Consider the following 23597-nt stretch of genomic DNA (forward strand, 5'->3'; position numbering starts at 1 on the left):
CCTGTTTGGCGGACGGGGAGACAGAGGCACAGAGAGGGTGGTGAATTGTGGAGGCCACGTGTTGATAAGGGGAAGCCGCAGAACCATGGGGAGGCTCACTGTGTGCCTGCCTCTGCTGCTCCACTGGAACCTGATGCCCACCCACAGCCCAGGCCTTACCCGAGGAGAAATGGAAAGTCACAGGCGGAGCCACTGCGCGGTTCACCCGGGCTCAAACTCCTCCTCAACCCTGCTCAAGCCTTGAGTGGAGATGTGGCCTCACTGAAGCCAAGGCAGGCGTGAGGACCAGGAGGGCTGGACATTTTTGGGGAGTTCCTATCAGAGGACAGACCATGTATGCATGTGTGCATACATCTGATAGGTGTGTGTACATGTGTGAATGTGAGTGTGTACATGCATGTTGAGGAGGATTTTGTGTGAATATAAGTATTTGAGTTTGTTTATGTGGGTAGGTACTGGAGAAGGGAATGGCAAACCACTTCAGTATTCTTGCCTTGAGAACCCCACGAACAGCATGAAAAGGAAAAAAATATAGGGCACTGAGAGATGAACGTCCCAGGTTGGTAGGTGCCCAATATGCTACTGGAGATCAGTGGAGAAATAACTCCAGAAAGAATGAAGAGAAGGAACCGAAGCAAAAGCAACACCCAGTTGTGGATGTGACTGGTGATGGAAGTAAAGCCTAATGCTGTAAAGAGCAATATTGCATAGGAACCTGGAATGTTAGGTCCATGAATCAAGGCAAATTGGAAATGGTCAAACAGGAGATGGCAAAAGTGAACATGAACACTTCAGTTCAGTTCAGTTCAGTTGCTCAGTCGTGTCCGACTCTTTGTGACCCCATGAATTGCAGCACACCAGGCCTCCCTATCCATCACCATCTCCCGGAGTTTACTCAAGCTCACGTCCATTGAGTCTGTGATGCCATCCAGCCATCTCATCCTCTGTCGTCCCCTTCTCCTCCTGCCCCCAATCCCTCCCAGCATCAGGGTCTTCTCCAGTGAGCCTTTTCTTCGCATGAGGTGGCCAAAGTACTAGAGTTTCAGCTTTAGCTTCATTCATTCCAAAGAACCCCCAGGACTGATCTCCTTCAGAATGGACTGGTTGGATCTCCTTGCAGTCCAAGGGACTCTCAAGAGCCTTCTCCAACACCACAGTTCAAAACCATCAATTCTTCAGCACTCAGCCTTCTTCATAGTCCAACTCTCACATCCATACATGACCACAGGAAAAACCGTAGCCTTGACTAGACGGACCTTTATTGGCAAAGTAATGTCTTTGCTTTTGAATATGCTATATAGGTTGGTCATAACTTTCTGTCCCAGGAGTAAGCGTCTTTTAAATTCATGGCTGCAGTCACCATCTGCAGTGATTTTGGAGCACAAAAAAATAAAGTCTGACACTGTTTCCACTGTTTCCCCATCTATTTCCCATGAAATGATGGGACCAGATGCCATGATCTTCATTTTCTGAATGTTGAGCTTGAAGCCAACTTTTTTACTCTCTTCTTTCACTTTCCTCAAGAGGCTTTTGAGTTCCTCTTCACTTTCTGCCATAAGGATGGTGTCATCTGCATATCTGAGGTTATTGATATTTCTCCCAGCAATCTTGATTCTAGCTTGTGCTTCTTCCAGCCCAGCGTTTCTCATGATGTACTCTGCATATAAGTTAAATAAGCAGGGTGACAATATACAGCCTTGACGTACTCCTTTTCCTATTTGGAACCCGTCTGTTGTTCCATGTCCAGTTCTAACTGTTGCTTCCTGACCTGCATACAGATTTCTCAAGAGGCAGTTCAGGTGGTCTGGTATTCCCATCTCTTTCAGAATTTTCCACAGTTACTTGTGATCCACATAGTCAAAGGCTTTGGCATAGTCAATAAAGCAGAAGTAGATGCTTTTCTGGAACTCTCTTGCTTTTTCGATGATCCAGCGGAGGTTGGCAATTTGACCTCTGGTTCCTCTGCCTTTTCTGAAACCAGCTTGAACATCTGGAAGTTCACAGTTCACGTATTGCTGAAGCCTGGCTTGGAGAATTTTGAGCATTACTTTTTTGAGCATTACTTTACTAGCATGTGAGATGAGTACAAATGTGCAGTGGTTTGAGCATTCTTTGGTATTGCCTTTCTTTGAGATTGGAATGAAAACTGACCTTTTCCAGTCCTGTGGCCACTGCTGAGTTTTCCAAATTTGCTGGCATACTGAGTGCAGCACTTTCACAGCATCATCTTTCAGGATTTGAAATAGCTCCAGCTGGAATTCCATCACCTCCACTAGCTTTGTTCGTAGTGATGCTTTCTAAGGCCCACTTTACTTCACATTCCAGGATGTCTGGCTCTAGGTGAGTGATCACACCATCGTGATTATCTTGGTTGTGAAGATCTTTTTTGTATAGTTCTTCTGTGTATTCCTGCCACCTCTTCTTAATATCTTCTGCTTCTGTTAGGTCCATACCATTTCTGTCCTTTATTGAGCCCATCTTTGCATGAAATGTTCCCTTGGTATCTCTAATTTTCTTGAAGAGATCTCTAATCTTTCCATTCTGTTGTTTTCCTCTATTTCTTTGCATTGATCGCTGAGGAAGGCTTTCTTATCTCCTTGCTATACTTTGGAACTCTGCATTCAGATGCTTATATCTTTCCTTTTCTCCTTTGCTTTTAAAAGCTTCTCTTCTTTTCACAGCTATTAGTAAGGCCTCCCCAGACAGCCATTTTGCTTTTTTGCATTTCTTTTCCATGGGGATGGTCTTGATCCCTGTCTCCTGTACAATGTCATGAACCTCCGTCCATAGTTCTTCAGGCACTCTATCTATCAGATCTAGTCCCTTAAATCTATTTCTCACTTCCACTGTATAATCATGAAGGATTTGATTTAGGTCATATCTGAATGGTCTAGTGGTTTTCCCTACTTTCTTCAATTTAATTCTGAATCTGGCAATAAGGAGTTCATGATCTGAGCCACGTCAGCTCCCAGTCTTGTTTTTGCTGACTGTGTAGAGCTTCTCCATCTTTGGCTGCAAAGAATATAATCAATCTGATTTCGGTGTTGACCATCTGGTGATGTCCATGTGTAGAGTCTTCTCTTGTGTTGCTGGAAGAGGGTGTTTGCTATGACCAGTGCATTCTCTTGGCAAAACTCTATTAGCCTTTGCCCTGCTTCATTCCGTACTCCAAGGCCAAATTTGCCTGTTACTCCGGGTGTTTCTTGACTTCCTACTTTTGCATTCCAGTCTCCTATAATGAAAAGGACATCTTTTTTGGGTGTTAGTTCTAAAAGGTCTTGTAGGTCTTCATAGAACCATTCAACTTCAGCTTCTTCAGCGTTACTGGTTGGGGCATAGACTTGGATTACTGTGAAATTGAATGGTTTGCCTTGGAAACGAACAGAGATCATACCGTCATTTTTTAGATCGCATCCAAGTACCGCATTTCGGACTCTTTTGTTGACTACGATGGCTACTCCATTTCTTCTAAGGGATTCCTGACCACAGTCGTAGATATAATGGTCATCTGAGTTAGATTCATCCATTCCAGTCCATTTTAGTTCGCTGATTCCTAGAATGTCAATGTTCACACTTGCCATCTCCTGTTTGACCACTTCCAATTTGTCTTGATTCGTGGACCTAACATTCCAGGTTCCTTTGCAATATTGCTCTTTACAACATCGGATCTTGCTTCCATCACCAGTCACATCCACAACTGGATATTGTTTTTGGTTTAGCTCCATCCCTTCATTCTTTCTGCAGTTATTTCTCTACTAATCTCCCATGGCATATTGGGCACCTACTGACCTGGGGAGATCCTCTTTCAGTATCCTATCATTTTGCCTTTTCATACTATTCATGAGGTTCTCAAGGCAAGAATACTGAAGTGGTTTGCCATTCCCTTCTCCAGTGGACCACATTCTGTCAGACCTGTCCACCATGACCCACCCGTCTTGGGTGGCCCCACACGGCATGGCTTAGTTTCATTGAGTTAGACAAGGCTGTGGTCCGTGTGATTAGATTGACTAATCTAATGAACATTTAGGAATCAGCAAACTAAAATGGACCAGAATGGGTGAATTTTAACTCAGATGACCATTATATCTATGACTGTGGGCAAGAATCCCTTAGAAAAAATGGAGTAGCCATCGTAGTCAACAAAAGAGTCCGAAATGCAGTACTTGGATGCAGTCTCAAAAACAACAGAATGATATCTGTTCATTTCCAAGGCAAACCATTCAGTATCACAGTAATCCAGATCTATGCCCTGACCAGTAATGCTGAAGAAGCTGAAGTTGAATGGTTCTATGAAGACCTACAAGATCTTCTAGAACTAGCACCCAAAAAAGATGTCCTTTTCATTATAGGGGACTGGAATGCAAAAGGAGGAAGTCAAGAAACACCCGGAGTAACAGGCAAATTTGGCCTTGGAGTATAGAATGAAGCAAGGCAAAGGCTAGTGGAGTTTTGCCAAGAGAATGCACTGGTCATAGCAAACACCCTCTTCCAACACAAGAGAAGACTCTACACATGGACATTGCCAGATGGTCAACACCAAAATCAGATTGGTTATGTTCTTTGCAGCCAAAGATGGAGAAGCTCTATATAGTCAGCAAAAACAAGACCAAGAGCTGACTGTGGCTCAGATCATGAACTCCTTATTGCCAAATTCATACTTAAATTGAGGAAAGTAGGGAAAACCACTATACCATTCAGGTATGACCTAAGTCAAATCCCTTACCATTATACAGTGGAAGTGAGAGATAGAGTCAAGAGATTAGATCTGATAGAGTATCTGAAGAACTATGGACGGAGGTTCATGACATTGTACAGGAGACAGGGATCAAGACCATCCCCAAGAAAAAGAAATGCAAAAAGCCAAAGTGGCTGTCTGAGGAGGTGTTACAAATAGCTGAGAAAAGGAGAGAAGTGAAAGGCAAAGGAGAAAAGGAAAAATATACCCATTTGAATGCAGAGTTCCAAGGAATAGCAAGGAGAGGTAAGAAAGCCTTCCTCAGTGCAAAGAAATAGAGGAAAACATTAGAATTGGAAAGACTAGAGATCTCTTCAAAAAAATTTAGAGATACCAAGGGAACATTTCATGCAAAGATGAGCACAATAAAGGGCAGAAACAGAAGATATTAAGCAGAAGCAGAAGATATTAAGAAGAGGTGGCAAGAATACACAGCAGAACTATACAAAAAAGATCTTCGTGACCCATATAATCACAATGATATGATCACGCACCTAGAGCCAGACATCCTGGAATGTGAAGTCAAGTGGGCCTTAGGAAGCATCTCTATGAACAAAGCTAGAGGAGGTGATGGAATTCCAGTTGAACTATTTCAAATCCTGAAAGATGATGTTGTGAAAGTGCTGCATTCAATATGCCAGCAAATTTGGAAAATTCAGCAGTGGCCACAGGACTGGAAAAGGTCAGTTTTCATTCCAGTCCCAAAGAAAGACAATGCCAAAGAATGCTCAAACTACTGCACAATTGCACTCATCTCACACGCTAGTAAAGCAATGCTCAAAATTCTCCAAGCCAGGCTTCAGCAATACGTGAACTGTGAACTTCCAGATGTTCAAGCTGGATTTAGAAAAGGCAGAGGAACCAGAGATCAAGTTGCCAACATCCACTGGATCATCGAAAAAGCAAGAGAGTTCCAGAAAAATGTCTGCTGCTGCTGCTGCTGCTGCTGCTAAGTCACTTCAGTCGTGTCCGTCTCTGTGCAACCCCATAGATGTTCAGCCCACCAGGCTCCCCGGTCCCTGGGATTCTCCAGGCAAGAATAATGGAGTGAGTTGCCATTTCCTTCTCCAATGCATGAAAGTGAAAAGTGAAAGTAAAGTCGCTCAGTCGTGTCCGACTCTTAGTGACCCCATGGACTGCAGCCTATCAGGCTCCTCCGTCCATGGGATTTTCCAGGCCAGAGTACTAGAGTGGGTTGCCATTGCCTTCTCCAAGAAAAACATCTACTTCTGCTTTATTGACTATGCCAAAGCCTTTGACTGTGTGGATCACAACAAACTGTGGAAAATTCTGAAAGAAATGAGCATACCAGACCACCTGACCTGACTCTTGAGAAATCTGTGTGCAGGTCAGGAAGCAACAGTTATAACTGGACATGGAACAACAGACTGGTTCCAAACAGGAAAAGGAGTACGTCAAGGCTGTATATTGTCACCCTGCTCATTTAACTTCTATGCAGAGTACATCATGAGAAACGCTGGGCTGGAGGAAGCACAAGCTGGAATCAAGATTGCAGGGAGAAATATCAATAACCTCAGATATGCAGATGACACCACCCTTATGGCAGAAAGCGAAGAAGAACTAAAGAGCCTCTTGATGAAAGTGAAAGAGGAGAGTGAAAAAGTTGGCTTAAAGCTCAACGTTCAGAAAACTAAGATCATGGCATATGGTCCCATCACTTCATGGCAAATAGATGGGAAACAGTGGCAGACTTTATTTTGGGGGGTCTCTAAAATCACGGCAGATGGTGGGTGCAGCCATGAAATTAAAAGACGCTTGCTTCTTGGACGGAAAGTTATGACCAAGCTAGACAGCATATTAAAAAGCAGAGACATTACTTGGCCAACAAAGGTCTGTCTAGCCACAGCTATGGTTTTTCCAATAGTCATGTATGGATGTGAGAGATGGACTATAACGAAAGCTGAGTGCTGAAGAATTGGTGCTTTTGAACCTAGACAGCATATTAAAAAGCAGAGACATTACTTTGCCAACAAAGGTCCATCTGATCAAAGCTATGGTTTTTCCAATAGTCATGTATGGATGTGGGAGTTGGACTATAAAGAAAGCTGAGTGCCGAAGAATTGGTGCTTTTGAACTGTGATGTTAGAGAAAACTTTCGAGAGTCCCTTGGACTGCAAGGAGATCCAACCAGTCCATCCTAAAGGAAATCAGTCCTGAATATTCATTGGAAGGACTGATGTTCAAGCTGAATCTCCAATACTTTGGCCACCTGATGCAAAGAACTGACTCATTGGAAAAGACCCTGATGCTGGGAAAGTTTGAAGGCAGGCGGAGAAGGGGACGACGGGATGAGATGGTTGGATGGCGTCACTGACTCAATGGAGATGAGTTTGAGTAAACTCCGGGAGTGGGTGATGGACAGGGAAGCCTGGCATGCTGCAGTCCATGGGGTCGCAAAGAGTCGGACATGACTAAGCAACTGAAATGAACTGAACTGAACTGAACTGATGTGGGTATGTGTGGGTGGAAGTGTGTGGATGTGTGTCTGAGTAGATGTGGCTTGAGGGTATGGGAGTATAAGTATCTGAGCATGAATGAGTGTGTGTGTATGTGATTTTATGTGTGATTGCAACTATATGTGAGAGTCTGTGTGTGACTGTGTAGCTGAATGTGAAGGTATGAGCAAATGCAGGAGTGTGTGCTTTGAGGTATATGTGAAAGTATAAGCGATGGCTCTCAGTGTGTGTGAATGTGTGTGCATGTATGTGAGTTGTGCATGTGCGTAAGTGTGTGGGTATGTGTTTGAGTGTGCCTGTGTGGCCACCGTGAGAATGTGTGAGTTCTTGAATGGAATGGTGGTACCACAAAGTAAAGGGCTGTGGAGCAGCTGGAGACGGGTTTTGTGTCTCCGTTCTGTGACGTCCTGGGTGCTGGAATGACCTCTCTCCTAAAGATGCTCTGTGTCCTTGGCTAAGTGAACCAGGAGTTCAGACTTGCAAGAGTGAGTATAGGATCTCTCCAGTCGGATGAAGCAGACCTTGTCAGCTTAATGCAGATGAGAAGATAAGGCTGCAGGAAGTGTCCTTGCCCAAGGCACAAGGCTTGCAAGTGACAAAGGCAGAGTTCCAACTCAGGCCACCTCCTCTGAAGCCTGCGCTTGGCCTGCCTGCACCACTCCACCTCCTGGGAGCTCCTGTCCTGGAGCCTTTCTGTCAGCTCCTAGAAGGGCCTTTAACTGCCGTGCCTCAGTTTCCTCATCTGCACGAAGTGGAGAAGGATCCGCCTAGAAACGCTGGTGTGAGCCGGGCATGTGGTTAGCATTAGGTCCACATCTGGGCCAGGACACCCACCTGGCTGCCGTTGGCCTGTGCAGGCTCTTCAGACCGGTCCCTCAGGGAAGCTTCCAGCACATTGCCCACAGCCTGGAGCAGGTCCCTGGTGGCCGCCTGGCGCCTCCGGTCCTCAGGGTGGGCCTCGGCACTCATTGCCAGCAGGCCCTCACTGGCGTGCTGCAGAGCCCTGCCGGCCTCCCGCTGGCTCACCCAGAGGAGGAGGAAGAACAGCATGAGGCCCTGCTTGGAACAGACCATCCCCCAAACTCCTCCAGGGATCAGCACTGCGGTGGAAGGGAGCATGTGGGAACTCAAGCCAGGGGAGATCTGGGCCGAGCCTGTCACACAAACTGCCTGTGTCGAGGACTGGAAGCCAGGTGTTCCTTCCCTGCTATGTGCTCAATTCCTTCAGGACAGTAACCTTGTCCATCTCGGAGTCTTTCCCAGAGTGTCTTGCACAATGCCCAGCACATAGTAGGTATTCAGTAAACATTCACTGACTGGGGACAGCTGGCTGGCTGGCTGACTGGCCGGACACAGCACTTATTCCAATTTTGTAATCATATATGTACTTATGAAGTTATTTGTTCAGTATCTGGTCATCCCACTGGCCTAAAAGTGCCATGAAGGCACAGGCCATGTCTATGGGGTTTGCTGCTGAATTTTCTATGAATTGCATAGTACCTGCACATACTAGGCGTTTAGGGAGCATTTGTTAAATGAATGAATAAATTAACACATGGATGCATGAGTGAAAGGTCAGGAATGTATATGTATAGATGTATATGGATAGAAGGGGTGTGCGAGCAAATGGATGTGTTAAGTGGGAAGAATGATCAGGGTCCCAGAAATAAAGGTCAGGATTTAGTGGGTGGGAACTACTCACCTGGGCCAAGGGCGTGAGCTCCTCACTGCGCTGGGTCACCTCTTTCAGCACCTCAGCCAGCCCCCGCACCCTCTGCATGTCCCCCATGGTGGCATTGACCACAGACAGTGACCCCAGGATGTGCTCTCTGACCTTGGAAAAGACAGAGGAAGGTGGGGGAGGTAATGTAATTCCAGTGGCTTGATGAGGCTGTCCCAGCAAGATCTGGGGTCTGAGAAAGCGACCAGGCTCATGTGGGGTCTTCCAAAGCTGATAGGTCTCTGCTTGTCTCCTAGGATGTATGGTAGGCAGGATCATAGCCTCCCAAAGATAGGCACACCCTAGTCCCTGAAACCTGTGCATATGTTATTCACATGACAAGAGATATTTGGGCAGAATCTCTGTGGAGGTTTGATTAAATTAAGGATTCTGAGATGGGGAGAGTATCCTGTACTAACCAGGTGGGACCAGTATAATCACAGGGGTCCCTGTGATTTTTTTCTCCTTTATTTATTTTTTTCAAACTTTAACTTTCTATTTTGTATCAGGGTATAGCCTATTAACAAGGTTGTGATAGTTTCAGGTGAATGGTGAAAGGACTCAGCCATACATATACACGTATCCACTCTCCCCTCAAACCCCCCTCCCATCCAGGCTGCCACATAACACTGAGCAGAGTTCCCTGTGCTGTGCAGTAGGTCCTTGTTGGTTATCCATTTTGAATACAGCACTGTGTACATGACCTCCCCAAACTCCGTAACTATCCCTTCCCCCTCCAGCAACCATATTTTCGTTTTCTGAGTCTTCATGAGGGTCTTTGAAGGAGGGAGCTAGGAGGGTCAGAGTCAGAGAAGGAGATGTGATGGTGGAGGAAGAGGTGGCAGAGAGGGAGACAGAAGACAGGAGGAGAAGGGGGAGGCCGTGGAGGGAGGAGGCTTGAAGATGCTGGTGTTGAAAATGGAGCAGGCAATGGGGGCAGCTTCTAGAAGCTGGAAAAGCCCATAGATGGATTCTTGCTTGTAGCCTGCAGATAGCTCACAGCCCTGCCAAGCCCCTCACCTTGGCTTTAGCCCCAGTGAACCTTGTTTCTTTCACACTCCTGACCTCCAGGATGGTAAGATTATAAGTCATGAAGTTTGTGGTTATTTGTTACAGCAGCAGGAGGAAACTAATACAGGATGTCTCAAGCTTTTTCCAGTTCTTCAAATCAAATTTGTAAAATCTGGCATTATGTTAAAACAAATGGTCTCATTGTGACTCAGATGGCATGAAATTCAGAAACTGGCTTACTGGGAGAGCTTGTTGCAGGTATAGGTCCCTGTGTGCTTTGGGGGGCAGTGGGGACAAGACTCCCTCCAGTCCCCCTGCCACTCCAGCCTTAAGCCAGACCTCCTGGAGCATCTAGGGGAACATGCTTTCTAAGCCCTAACCAGGGGCTGGCCAGGGGCTGGCTTTGGTTGAGGCGGATAAAATCTAAGAATATAATTTTAGCACCACCCCATCGAACTTTCTATGTTGATAGAAACGTTCTGTCCTTTTGCTTGTCCAGTAACATAGCCGCTTGCGAAATGTAACTACATATTAAGCCCTTGGAATGTGGCTAGTGCAGCCAGAGAACTGGATTTTTAACTTTATTTCATTAAAATTCTTTTTAATTTAAAAATAGGTGGCCAGATATGGCTCATAGCAGCCATCTGGGAGAGCACAGATAGAGGTGAACTTTCGCTCTCACCCTCCTGCCCTGCTTGCTACTCACAACTTGCTCATCTAATCGCCTAACGGTCTTTCAGGTTTCCCTGGTGGCTCAGTGATAAAGAACTCGCCTGCCAATGCAGGAGATGAGGGTTCCATCCCTGGGTTAGGAAGGAACCCCTAGAGAAGGAAATGGCTACCCACTCCAGTTTCTTGCCTGGGAGATCCCATAGACAGAGGAGCCTGGCAGGCAACAGTCCATGGAGTTGCACAGTCAGACATGACTGAGCAACTGAAAAGCAACAGTCTTTCACAGCAGCTGCAGAGTCTGAGCGTGTCTGCTGCCAGCCAGGCTCCCATTCAGGCTACAACTTGGGTGGAGGGAAGAATAGGCCTGTCTGTGAGGGGACTCGTATCAGAATGTTTTGGAGGGAAACTCAAGTGGGTAATGGATGATCTCACATTTGCCTCTGCAGATCTTCCCCATCCTTGGTCGCCATCCTGGAGGCTGCCTGCATGGAGATGTCAGGCTGCTGGGCCTCTGGCCTGTGGATTCACTCGCAGGAGACGAGAGGGCGGGAGGAGAGAGCAGGAAGCTTCGTTGCAGGCACCCTCCCTGCCAGGGTTGCCAGCCTCATCCTTCAAAAACCACCACTCCTACCAAGGAGCCCCCTCCACACACAGCTGCCCCTTCAGGATGCTGGTCACTTCAGGGTGAGCCCCTGGGGTCCTGTGTCCTCTCTTGTTTGTTACTGAAAACTTGCCTCCAGTTATCTCAACAGAGCCCTTCTTAAAATCTCCTCCATTGCCCAATGAGAGCTTGACATCTGTCTGTCACCAGGACCCCAGTGTTTCATGAGAAGACCTGGGGTCAGGCTATGTAGTCCGTGTGCTTAGGATCATACAGTACCCAAAAAGAAGTTCCCTTCCAAAGGGAAGCATCTAAGTCATGCTCAGGGTGAAGGAGAGCCAGGTGGAGTTGTATGCATGTGTGTTGGGGCTGGGGGACTAAGTGGGGAGAAAGGCTGGGGTGAGAGGGCCGGAGGTGGGCAGGGGCAGAGCCAACCTGGGTTTGCTCTTATCTTCACTACCTACTGGAAATGTGGACCTGGGAAAGCTGCTCACATCCTCTGCAGTGTGCTCAGCGCTCTCATCAAACCCTTCAGGTTCCAGAGGAGTCTGTCCTCTGCCCCCCACACCCAGCAGGTGTGTGTGACGCTGTGTGTGGTGAGTGCAGGCAGCTGCCTAGGAGCATGCAGTGGGAGTGGAAGTAACCGTGCCTTCTGCCAGAGTTGCTTATACTAGGTTGTATCACATGGAATGGCCATATTCATGAATTAAAGCTGTTTGAATGTTGGCAATTTTCCTGTGACTTGACTCATAGCTACAGTGAATGTAACTCTGAACATTCACCACAACCTTGTAAGGAAAATACTATTATTGTCCCTGTTTTCCAGGTGGGAAAACTGAGGCTTAGAGAATTTCAGTCTTGGGCCTGACAATAGAAATGGTAAGTGACAGAGGAGATAGCATCAACCCATGAACCGTATGACCAAGACGGGGTCACTTTTCTCCTCTGGGCCTCAGTTTCATCCCCTTTCTGATGCGAAGAACTGACTCATTGGAAAAGACCCTGATGATGGGAAAGATTGAAGGCGGGAGATGAAGGGGACAACAGAGGATGAGATGGTTGAATGGCATCACCGACTCGATGGACATGAATTTGAGTAAGCTCTGGGAGTTGGTGATGGACAGGGAAGCCTGGCGTGCTGTAGTCCATGGGGTTGCATAGAGTTGGACATGACTGTGCAGCTGAACTGAATTGAACAGGAAGAGACAGGAGTGGTACCCTCTAAATTCCCTCCCACCCTAGAAACCTGTGGTTCCATGAAGCTGAGCAGAGAAAGGTTACTTCATTTTATGTCAGTCACTGAAAGTACTGGAAGAGAGACGTGACATTAACTTGGGAGACACCAAAGACTTCCCCATGGATCCATGGACCCCACTACCCTCCCCAGATGGCTGCATGCAGACCCCGGGACCCCAGCAAAAGGACAGAGGAGTCCATTGGGAGCACCTTCTGTCTGGTGTCCACTCTCGGCAGCTGCCTGGAGCCCGGCCCCTGGTCCAGTACGGATGACACGGCCCTGGCCAGCTGGAAGAGCTGCTCAGGGCCACGCCCACCCTGCAGAATGGCGGTGACATTGTCCCACACCACGGCCTGGAATGCTTCCTCTTCCACACAGGTGTGTCCAAGTCCCACCTAACAGGAGACCAGAGATGTGCTCAGAGCAGGAGGATCTCAACCCACCAGTTCTTGTTCTAGAACCTGGAGCCTGAAGGCCCAGCCTGCACATGGTGAAGCAGAGTAGGACTGGATGGCTTTACCTGGCATGGGCACTCCCCCCAGGGCTTGAGGGCAGTGGACCCACTTGCACTGATGGCCACCTGGAGCAAATCTCGGGCAGGTCATGGCTTCCTCTCTCACTGCTCTCCTCATTGTGCCCGCAGGTCTTTCCATCCGCCTGGCTTCTCACCTTTGAGACTGACTTGAAATTTTATCCAGCCCCTTCCTTGTAGGCCTAGTGGCTGATCTTGGTCCTCCTTCCTCTGAGCTCTGAAGGCTCTGGTCTAACTCATCTCTAGGTTCTTCTGCCCCCACCTCCCTCAGGCACCCCACCCCAAATCCCCTGGATCCTTCCCCTGTACTGGCCACTAACCATAAGATCTACAAAGGGAGAGACCAGGTCTGTTTTGCCCATGGCTGTGTCACCAGGACCAGGCATGTGGTAGGTGCTCTGTAAATATATGTTGAAGGAATGAATGAATAAACCCGCATATGGTCATGCCCTTGGCTCCTTTCAACCCCACCACCCTCTTGGTGAAGTTCAGACAAGTCAAGAAGTTATCTCAGGGACTTTACTGGTGGTTCAGTGGTTAAGAATCTGTCCTGCAATGCAGAAGACATGGGTTCAGTCCCTGGTTGGGGAACTGAGATCCTACATGCCATTGGGCAAATAAGCCTGTGCACCACAACTGGAAAGTCCATGCACCACAATGAAAGATTCTACGTGATGCAACCAAGATCCCACATGCCACAAGTAAGACCCAACACAGCCAAGCAAAGAAATAAATCAGTTAATTGAAAAAAAACAAACAAGAAGAAATTGTCTCAGTAGAGGAACAGTGGCTGCCACTTACCTTAACCACTGCCTGGGTCTGCTGTCTGCTCCCCACGTGATTGGAGACAGAAATGACCACTGTCAACATGAAGTCATTGTTTTCTTTTCCAAGTGGCAGGTAAACTGATGGGAGGGCAGGTTCAGGGCCACAGTATAGACAGGGACCTGGCAAATGGACACTGAATAATTAAGGGTGCATTCCCAGGTCTCAGCGTGACTGTAAGTCCACCAGGGTAGAGCCTGATGACAAGGACACAAAAGCCACAGCTCGTGAGGGCACATCAAGGACTCTTGGCCTCCATACTTCCCAGGAGAAGACAGAGTTTATGCTGATCCACTGTCCTCCCTAGGAAATCACCTGCTGCTATGACTTTGGATATTGTCACCCGGCTTACTTAACTTATATACAGAGTACATCATGCGAAATGCCAGGCTGGATGAAGCACAAGCTGGAATCAAGATTGCCAGGAGAAATATCAATAACCTCAGATATGCAGATGACACCACCCTTATGGCAGAAAGTGAAGAGGAACTAAAGAGCCTCTTGATGAAGGTGAAAGAGGAGAGTGAAAAAGATGGCTTAAAGCTCAACATTCAAAAAATGAAGATCATGGCATCTGGTCCCATCTCTTCATGGCAAATAGATGGGAAACAATGGAAACAGTGACAGATGTTATTTTCTTGGGCTTCAAAATTACTGCAGACGGTGACCACACCCATGAAATTAAAAGACGCTTGCTCCTTGGAAGAAAAGCTAGGAAAACCTAGACAGCATATTAAAAAGCAGAGACTTTACTTGGCCAACAAAGGTCTGTCTAGTCAAGGCTGTATTTTCTGTAGTCATGTGTGGATGTTAGAGGTGGACTATAAAGAAAGCTGCGTGTCAAAGAATTGATGCTTTTGATCTGTGGTGTTGGAGAAGACTCTCGAGAGTCCCTTGGACAGCAAGGAGATCCAACCAGTCCATCCTAAAGGAAGTCAGTCCTAAATATTCATTGGAAGGACTGATGTTGAAGCTGAATCTCCAGTACTTTGGCCACCTGACGTGAAGAACTGACTCATTGGAAAAGACCCTGATGCTGGGAAAGATTGAAGGCAGGAAGAGAAAGGGACGACAGAGGATGAGATGGTTGGATGGTGTCCCTGACTCAATGGATGTGAGTTTGAGCAAGCTCTGGGAGTTGGTGATGGACAGGGAAGCCTGGCGTGCTGCAGTCCATGGAGTCGCAAAGAGTCGGACACGACTGAGCTACTGAACTGACTGATTGTCCTCCCTAGGAAATCACCTGCTGCTATGACTTTGGAATAGCCTTACTAGAATCCATGAAGATTTTCAGAAAAACAATCCCCCTCGATAGATTTTTTTAGAAAAATTCAAAGTGGTAAACCAAATTACAAAAATAAGGAGAAAGAGAAGCAGAAGGAAAGGAAGACGATCTTAACAACTGGTTCAAAGCCTATCCAGACTCCCTCAAATATTACTTCCTGTATAAAGGTCTGCCCAGGCTGCTCTGTCTAAAACAGTGCCTCCCATCCTCTGTCTTTGTTTACCAGCTGTCTCCACCACTGATTATAAATACAGTGAGGTCAGAGACTTTCTCTATTTTGTTCATTACTATATATATAGGACCTGGAACAGAGCCTGAAATTCAATATATTTGTTGTAAAAATGAATGAATGAATGAATATCCTTGTGTCCTTAAAGGGGACTCGCCTGTCATTGGAATCTCTTCATTGTAGTGTGCAAACAATCACAAAGTTATTGAACTGCAATTGCCAATTCATTTTTATATTGGTCATGCTTCCTTGCCCCTGCTCACCTGTGTCAGGCAGAAGGAGGAACTATAACAGAATAACCAGTCAGAACTGGAGCAGCTGGCCGGGTGTCTTCATTTAGGGAGACAAAGATTTGAAATGAAATCTACTTACCGTCCTTGAATTGTTTCCCTGTAGGCTCAGACCCAGTCACAGACATGCATTCCATATCTATCTGAAGGACACCCCATGATCTGACGATAGCTCCCCTCCACCTTCACCTTGTCAAGGTGTCCAGTTTACATCATTGTGGTGTTTAATGCTAGATACTGGGGAGCCCTCCAGCAACACTCCTGGAGCCTCGGTTTGGATGATGGTCCCAGTCTGACTTGAACATTTTCAAGAGCTCTTGTGAGGGTCATAAAATGCTGAAGTTCATTGGGAAGAGACAAGGACTCAGATAAGCCTGCCAAGGACCAGCCACCCCCATTCCAGGTGAGCAGAGGCACCTTGGGTGGCTTTCCTGTCTCCCCTGAGGATGCCCCGCAGCAGTCCTGGGTGGGGGCTACAGCGACAGGGTGCTGGCCAGGGCATCTCCTCCTGTGGACCTTTGCAAGCGGTTCTCCTCCTGGCATGCTCTGTGACATCACCCACTCCCTGTTGCCTCTCCAAAATGGCTCTCCGACATCACTGATGATTCTGTGAGCTGGGCCAGGTTAGTCCTGAAGAGCTCCAGGAGTCAGGGCTCCTCCCAGAGTGTACTAAGGAATGGTGTCCTGATAGTCATACTTCTGCACACCCTCCTCCATTTCATCCTCCCCATGTCCCTCATGCCAGGACAGAGGTCATTTTGGCCTCTATAGTTGCAGAGGAGATAGTGATGGGCCATGCTGGGTCAGTGGGCCTGGGGTGGGGGTTATGGGTCATCCTGCAAACCTCTCTCACCCACAGAACACATTTTTTGCAGCTCTCAGAGAGAGAGAGGTGCCTGCTCTTGGAGAGGAATGAGCCCAGGAGTGAGGGGTGAGTGCAGTCCTGAGCCGGTACCTGACTCCAAGCAGAAGCAGTACTCCAGGGGGCCCAGGGCAGTGGAAACACTGCAGAAGATGGCGAAGCTCGTCAGGATGGTCCCCTCCTCTGGGGCAATGGTGCAGGTGGGCACCTCCAGGGGAGGCAGGGAGCTGACCACATAGGTGTCCTCCCCGTAGGCACACCCGGTCACTGCTAGGGAGTGAAGACAGAAGATGTGCTTAGGGGCTGTGTGTGTCACACAGACTCCACCATGGCTCATGGTCTCCTGGGAACTTGTTTAGCATGCAGATTCCCAGGCCTTGCTCCAGAGCCTCTCTCTGGAGATTCGGGGGTAAGGCTCAGAAATCTGCATATCTTAAGTATTACACCCCTACCCTTCACACCTCAAGCAGGGCATTCCAGGGTCTCACTCAGCAAAACTGGACAGAGACAGAATCCTAGTCCTGCCATTTACTCTCCATGTGACCTTGGCTCTGACCTTTTTGAGACTCAGTTCCTCATCTGTAAAGTGGAGCTAATAACAATAGCTTCCTCACAGGGCTTTAGTGAGGAGGAAGAATATTGGAAAATAAGAATTTTGTCCCAAGAGACCAAGCTTGGAAGGGCCACAATCAGGACCTAGAAGGAGGAAGATCCTACCCCAAACCAAGGGCTCCCACAGCACCATGAAGAGCCCCAGCTAACCTGCACCGACACCCCAAACCACCTGTTATAATCACCTAGTTTTCAAAAACAGTGCATGCCTGGAAGAGTTGTGCATACAGAATTTTAATCAATTAAAATGAATTCCCTGGCCCAGACTTAATTCAGAAGGTTTGGGGTGAACCCTGGAATGTGTAATTTAAAATAGTACCAGGTTATCCTGGGCGAGTGGCCTATGAGCCACTTTGAGAAATACTGAATCAAAGGAGTTCATCTGAAAAGGAATAGTTACCCCATTATTTATCTTTCTGAGAGCCTACATTCTGCTGTCCGGCACTTGTTTTCAGTGAGAAGTGCTGAATCGCCTGGCAGGACGCAGGCTGCACCCCGGGACGGTCTGCTTTCACCACCCGTGTCGTGTCTCTCAGCCTGCGCCGTACAGTTCAGAGGCAGACCTTTCTATTGCCCCGCTTGCATGTGAGGAAACAGGCTCAAATCTTTGGCCTAAGGTCTCCCGGCTAGAAGGTGGTGGTGGTGGGATTCACACCAGAGCCTGTGTGTGCTGGCCCTGTCTCAGCACCCCTGGCTTCCTCTCAGTTCACTCTCTGCCAGAGGTGGGGTCTGTGACAAGAGACTGGAGGAGCCTGCCCACCTGTGACCCTGATCCGGGCGGCCTGGTCGCGGATCCTCAGGAAGGAGCTGTTGAGCAGCAGAGTGGAGGTGTTGCTCTGAAGGAGGACAGAAGAACGCGGCCAGAATCCTTGGAGTCTGCAGGCCTCAGGGAGAGGCTCGGCCTGAAAGAGAGCACAGCCCAGTACCCCTGAGGCTGCAGCCAGGCCACCAGACCCCCCGGGCAGTGGCTTCTGAGCTGGAGAGGCCTTTCGGATTTGTCTCTGATGGATGGACAGCAGCACCGGCTCTTTCCCTGAGGTCAGCCCAAATGCTCATCCCCAGCATGTTGGGGTATCTGTCCTCAGTCAGGTTCCCTGGAAGCAGAGCCTGAGACGAGGGTTCATGTGCAGGGCATTTACAAGGGAGGGCTCCCAGGGAAAACCAAGAGGGCAGCTGAGGTGGGGAGAAAAGGAAACGAGGCAAAGAAGCGGTTTTAGGAGGCACCCAGCTTCATTCAGCCTGGTGTCATGGGGCGCTCTGGAGCATAAGCTGCACCACAGAAATTGTGGCACTCAAACGCTGGGGGACTGGCTGTTAGACCCCCACGGTTATGGGCCAGCAGCTTCCCCATAGCACTGCAGGAGGCCTGGATCAGCCTGGTAAGAGGGATGGCTGGGGCCCCCGTGGCATCTGCTGTGATGTTTATTGTTGGTTTTGCTCCCCTGCATCTCTGCAGGCCAGTGCCCCCAGCCCCTGACTCCTATTCCACGGGCTGAGTGGACTGACCCACCCCCAGCTCAGTCCTGGGAGCGTGACACAGGTCTGGTCAGTCAAAGTGGGAAGACATTTCTGTTTTTGCGAGGCTGCCAGTATCCTCACCTTCGCCGGTGGGGTGTCATCCAAATACCAGCTGAACATGGCTGCTGCAGACCTGTCCCCCATGGCGACCTTCAGCATAACGTCCCTGCTGGCGTCCATGGGCCCGCAGTTCTCCTCACAGCTGAAAAGGAGACAGAGAATGGAGCCGGGAAGATCCTTAGTCTGAGGAGCCACCTTGCTTGGTCCAGTTCTTCTCAAGTTATTTGAGAAGGAGGAAACAGCCTTTTTTCAAGTAAAAGCAGAATAAAAGCAGCCCCTTCCCCAACCCAAACCAGGACATACCTGTGGTCATGGAGGTGGAGCAGTTTGTGTCTGCCTGAATCCCCATTCCATTCACTGCACAGGATAACAGTATGAAAAGTGCAGGAGGCTGACAGGACCCCAGGCTCCAATCTCATCCCTGCCATTTATGAAAGGCTACCTCGCACAAGTCACTTAACCTGTCTGAGCCTCAGTTTCCTCACTTGCAAAGTGAGGGGATGAGAGCTATCAATCTCCATGATTCTTTATAGTTCTAATAATGATCAATTGTTGTTCAGTTGCTAAGTCACGTCTGACTGTTTGCGACCCCATGGACTGCAGCACACCAGGCTCCCCCATCCTTCAGTATGTCCTGGAATTTGCTCAGATTCATGTCCATCGGTAATACCATCCAACCATCTCATCCTCTGCCCCCTCTTACCTTTTGCCTTCAGTTTTCCCCAGCATTAGGGTCTTTACCAGCGAGTCGGCTCTTCACATCAGGTGGCCAATGTATTGGAGCTCCGGCTCCAATGAACGCTATGATTTGGCAGCATACCTGCCACGTCCTACTTTTATTGGCTTTCAGTGCTGACCATAACCCTATCAGCATTCCCATATCACAGATGAGCAAACCGAGCTCAGAGAGGTTATGTGATTCATCCTGGCTAGGGGATGGAACATGGGCCCACACATCCTGACCTGAGTCTTAGGCCTTCTCTTGTCATATTCCCCCTCTTGAGTCAATGAGAGGTCAGTTTGACTCCTGCTGTGTCTAGCCCATTCCCAATCCTTTCCATATGAGCTTCATAGTAGCTGAATAATCTCCCTACTTCTGACTTCTCGTCTACCCCAGAGCTAGTGGGCCGGACATTCTCCCTTTGCCCCTGCAGCCTGCTCGCCGTCAACTCTGTGGCTCTGTGTACCCAGGACTGAGCTCCATAGACTGCATCACCAGGTTCCAACTCCCTCTGTCTTCTGTTTGGGTCTAGGCGATGGGAGCATTGGGATAGTTGTTCACCACTCTCCCTGCTCCTCACCAAATGGCCTGTAGTTGACAGAGGCCGTGCTCCTCTGGCTGAGGCCCCAGCTCCTTCCAGGGGCACCTCTCCCGAAGCTGCAGCTCCCCGGGGGGTTCACAGGAATGCCATCCCCGCCTCTTTCCCCTGAAGTCCTAAGAGGGACAGTGGCTTCCTCTTGCAGCCTCCAGGGTCATCCATGGTTGGTCCTCTTATCCCTGCCCACATCTGTAAACCAACCCTTATCCAGCTCCCATCAGTGCCCAGTTTGAGTGAGCCATCTTCTTCCTTCAGGGACCCAGCTGGCAGTCATTGCTACCTTGAACTCTCCTCTTGATTCCTGCATGAGCTTAAGCAGTCTCCCTGAGTCCTCTCTCACCCGCTCCAGCTGCTTCTCTACCCAGCTACCAGTGTTTGCAAGCAAAACATGTTCACATTCCCAGCCTGCTTAAACATCTTGGTGGCTTTCCAGAACTCTTAGGATAGAGTCCAAAGTCATGCATCTCACACAACCCTCGAGGCCCTGCCGAGCTAGCCCCTGCCTGCTCTTCCTCTGTGCTCCAGCCATACCAGCCTCTTTCACTTCTAGATTGTTCTATGCTCCCTCCCTTTGCTGTTCTGTTCTCTCTCAAGCCCCCTTTTCCTGGCCAAGTTCATTCCTCTTCCGTCTTTGCATCTCTGCTGAGGCAGCCTTTGGGTCAGGGAAGCTGTCATGGAGGTAACACTCTCTCCTTCCATTCATTTGTGTGATTCATCACTGACCACTGAGTGATTCCAGAGAGAACGGTTTTCCCCACCAGTGTGAACCCTGCCCCTTATTCAGTGTAGCCAGAGTTGGCTGTCAGAACACCCTGGCCGGACGGCAACCCCACAGGAGTTTGCTCTCACGCCCCCACCTGATTCGCGGCCTGAGTTCCAAGGGGGCAGACACATAGAGGCACTGCTCCCCCAGGTTCTCCAGCTCCGGGCCTCTCCAGACTGTCAGGCGCAGGGTAACAGCAGAGTCCGAGGGCGGCAGGCAGGACGGTGGAACCACCAGCTCCCTCTGGTCTGTGCGGAGCAGCTGCCTCTCAACACAGTCACTCCACTGGGCCCAGCAGCGCCCTGAGAGAGAGAGGTGGGTCAACACTGCAATCCATCAGGAACCTTGAACTTAACACACGTGGCTACCTTCTGGTTTGGGTTTTTAGAAGAAATGGGTCATTGATAAGAAAATTGACTCCAAATAGAGATTTTGGGGGTTTTTTTCGGTTCACTTTCAGGTTGCAGGAATGGTGCTGCAGAAGGATGCTTTTAGGAAAATGACCCTTGCTTCACCCAAACTCTAAGCAAACCTGCAGGGTTTGTTGGCTTGTTTCGCATCAGTGACCTGCACTGGTGAGCAGGACAGCCTATAGCTGGAGAGGCGCTGAGAGGATAAACAGCCTCGCCTGGAGAACATTCAAGGCGTCTTCTTGTTCTTGATGTAAGGGATTGTCCACAGCTGTCTGTCTCTGGGGGTACACTGGGGACCTGGGAGGATGAATCTCCATCTGGGAGGCTGCAGATCATCTCCTGCTTTATATCAGCTCAGTAAATCTTTGCCCTTCAACTCTGTTGATCAATGTTTATCCACTACCCCAACCACCCTCAGTGTGTAGTCATTCACAGGACATGCCTGGGGGTCGGGTCATCAGCTCAGTCACCTGAAGTGTATACTTGTATCCTCTATTAATTCAGGTAATAAGAACTAACATGCTGAAGGGTGTTGTGAAACTTGCCAATTCATATCAAAAGATTTCAAATATTACATGACTTTGGAACTTGTTGATGAAAGTAATCACAGATGCAAATAAAAATTGAACATTGCAAGGATGTTCATTATAGTGTTGTTTTTAAGGGCAAATAATTCAAAAGAAACTCAGTGTCCAAAAAGAGGGCACTGGTGAGTAAATGCCCATATAGCAACTTGACAGTCTATTATGCAGTTACGAAAATCAAGGTGCAGAAGAATATATTGACTTAAAAATATTTAGGGTATATTGTTCGATGAAAAAAATGGTTAACAAAAGCAATATGTACAGTATGAATGGCATTCATTTTATTTCTAAAGGAGTGTGTCCATAGGTAGGATATATCTAAGAATCTGCCCGCTAATGCAGGAGGTACAAGAGGCGCGGGTTTGATCCCTGAATTGGAAAGATTCCCCTGGAGTAGGAAATGGCAGTCTACTCCGTATTCTTACTTGGGAAATTCCATGGACAGAGGAGCACGGTGAACTACAGTCCATGGGGTCACAAAGAGTCGGATACAACTGAGCACATACACTTAGCTAGCTATTCCTTTTAAAAGGAGAACAACCACTTCTTAAATAGAGGTGCTCTGCTGCTGCTGCTAAGTCGCTTCAGTTGTGTCCAACTCTGTGCAATCCCATAGACAGTAGCCCACCAGGCTCCCCCGTCCCTGGGATTCTCTAGGCAAGAACACTGGAGTGGGTTGCCATTTCCTTCTCCAATGCATGAAAGTGAAAAGTGAAAGTGAAGTTGTTCAGTCGTGTCCGACTCAGCAACCCCATGCACTGCAGCCTACCAGGCTCCTCCCTCCGTGGGATTTTCCAGGCAAGAGTACTAGAGTGGGGTGCCATTGCCTTCTCCAAAATAGGTGCTAGTGGTTGACAAAAAAGTTTTGTCAGAAAAGGCCTCATCATTTCCTCTTTCTAAACTGTGGCATACCAAAAGCGTGGAGGTTAAAAGAGGGATGGAGTTCAAGAGGAGAGGAGTGTTTTACCACTGACATTATTTGTGGCAATAATAAAAAAGCAGACTGACTTTTAGGGTCTAATTATTGTTCCTAAATTCTCTATAGATAGTGCCTCTTCTGGTTGCCTGCCTTCAAGGCCACTGCTCCCCGCACCTCCCATTTCCATGGAATTCACTGTCTCTGGCACATACAAGGCACACAAAATGTCGCATGAATAATCCAGGTGTGAAGATTAAGAACAGCAAAAGCTGACCGCTGTCCATTGCTTCGTGATGAGATAAGATGTTTCAGAGCTCTAAGACCACCTACCACATGCCCACTGGAAGCGTAAGTCCTCATCCCCATCCGGCCAGCCCAGGGTCACTGTGGTGAAAGGATCCAAGTACTGACCAGGTTCCACGTACAGCTCCACGTTCCCTTTGTCTCTCTGCAGAAGAAGCAGCTGGCCAGTGAGATACCCTCCACAGCTGGCACCCCACCTTCCACCCCAGAGCAGTCTGTGCAAGAGATGGCTGCAGTATAAGGCGTGGAGTAGGATGGATCACCAGGTAAGTCACTAGCCTGGTGTGGACTGACGGCTAAGGGTTCATCATACATTCAGCTGTGCTGGCAGTGGCAGCTATGGGCCAGGCCCTGTGCTTGATGCCTAGAGATATGGGAACAGAGAGAGACCCAGCCCCTGCCCTTACGTCTCCTCTGACAGACAGACCAGAAGACCAAGGATTAAAACGCAGAGTGCTAACTGCTGCAGTAGAGGGCACTCAGGGGATCACGAGAACGTAGATGAGGGAGGCGGTAGGCTAAGAGTCTGTTTCCCTGGAGGTTCTGACCGTGTCTGACTCCTGGGGTTGCTGCATATCAAGTGAGAATAATAGTGATGTGCGTCCTCTTGTGTCTGGAGCAGAGAGGCTG

At 48.4% G+C, this 23597-nt stretch overlaps 1 protein-coding gene across 1 annotated transcript in view; it reads right to left on the reverse strand.

The window, feature by feature from the left end:
• Positions 1–23597, reverse strand: part of PKD1L2 (polycystin 1 like 2) — a 100355-nt gene that overhangs the window by 45407 nt on the left and 31351 nt on the right. Inside the window, exons 10-18 of the mRNA XM_052656165.1 lie at positions 22995–23112; positions 20843–21050; positions 18688–18808; positions 17849–17990; positions 16570–16746; positions 13787–13932; positions 12663–12848; positions 8915–9046; positions 8047–8229 (exon numbers count right to left, since the gene is read on the reverse strand). Of these exons, the coding sequence (XP_052512125.1) occupies positions 8047–8229; positions 8915–9046; positions 12663–12848; positions 13787–13932; positions 16570–16746; positions 17849–17990; positions 18688–18808; positions 20843–21050; positions 22995–23112 (1413 nt within the window). The remainder of the gene's footprint in view (positions 1–8046; positions 8230–8914; positions 9047–12662; positions 12849–13786; positions 13933–16569; positions 16747–17848; positions 17991–18687; positions 18809–20842; positions 21051–22994; positions 23113–23597) is intronic.

Source organism: Budorcas taxicolor, chromosome 18 (genome assembly GCF_023091745.1).
Source record: "Budorcas taxicolor isolate Tak-1 chromosome 18, Takin1.1, whole genome shotgun sequence".
Lineage (NCBI taxonomy): Eukaryota > Metazoa > Chordata > Mammalia > Artiodactyla > Bovidae > Budorcas > Budorcas taxicolor.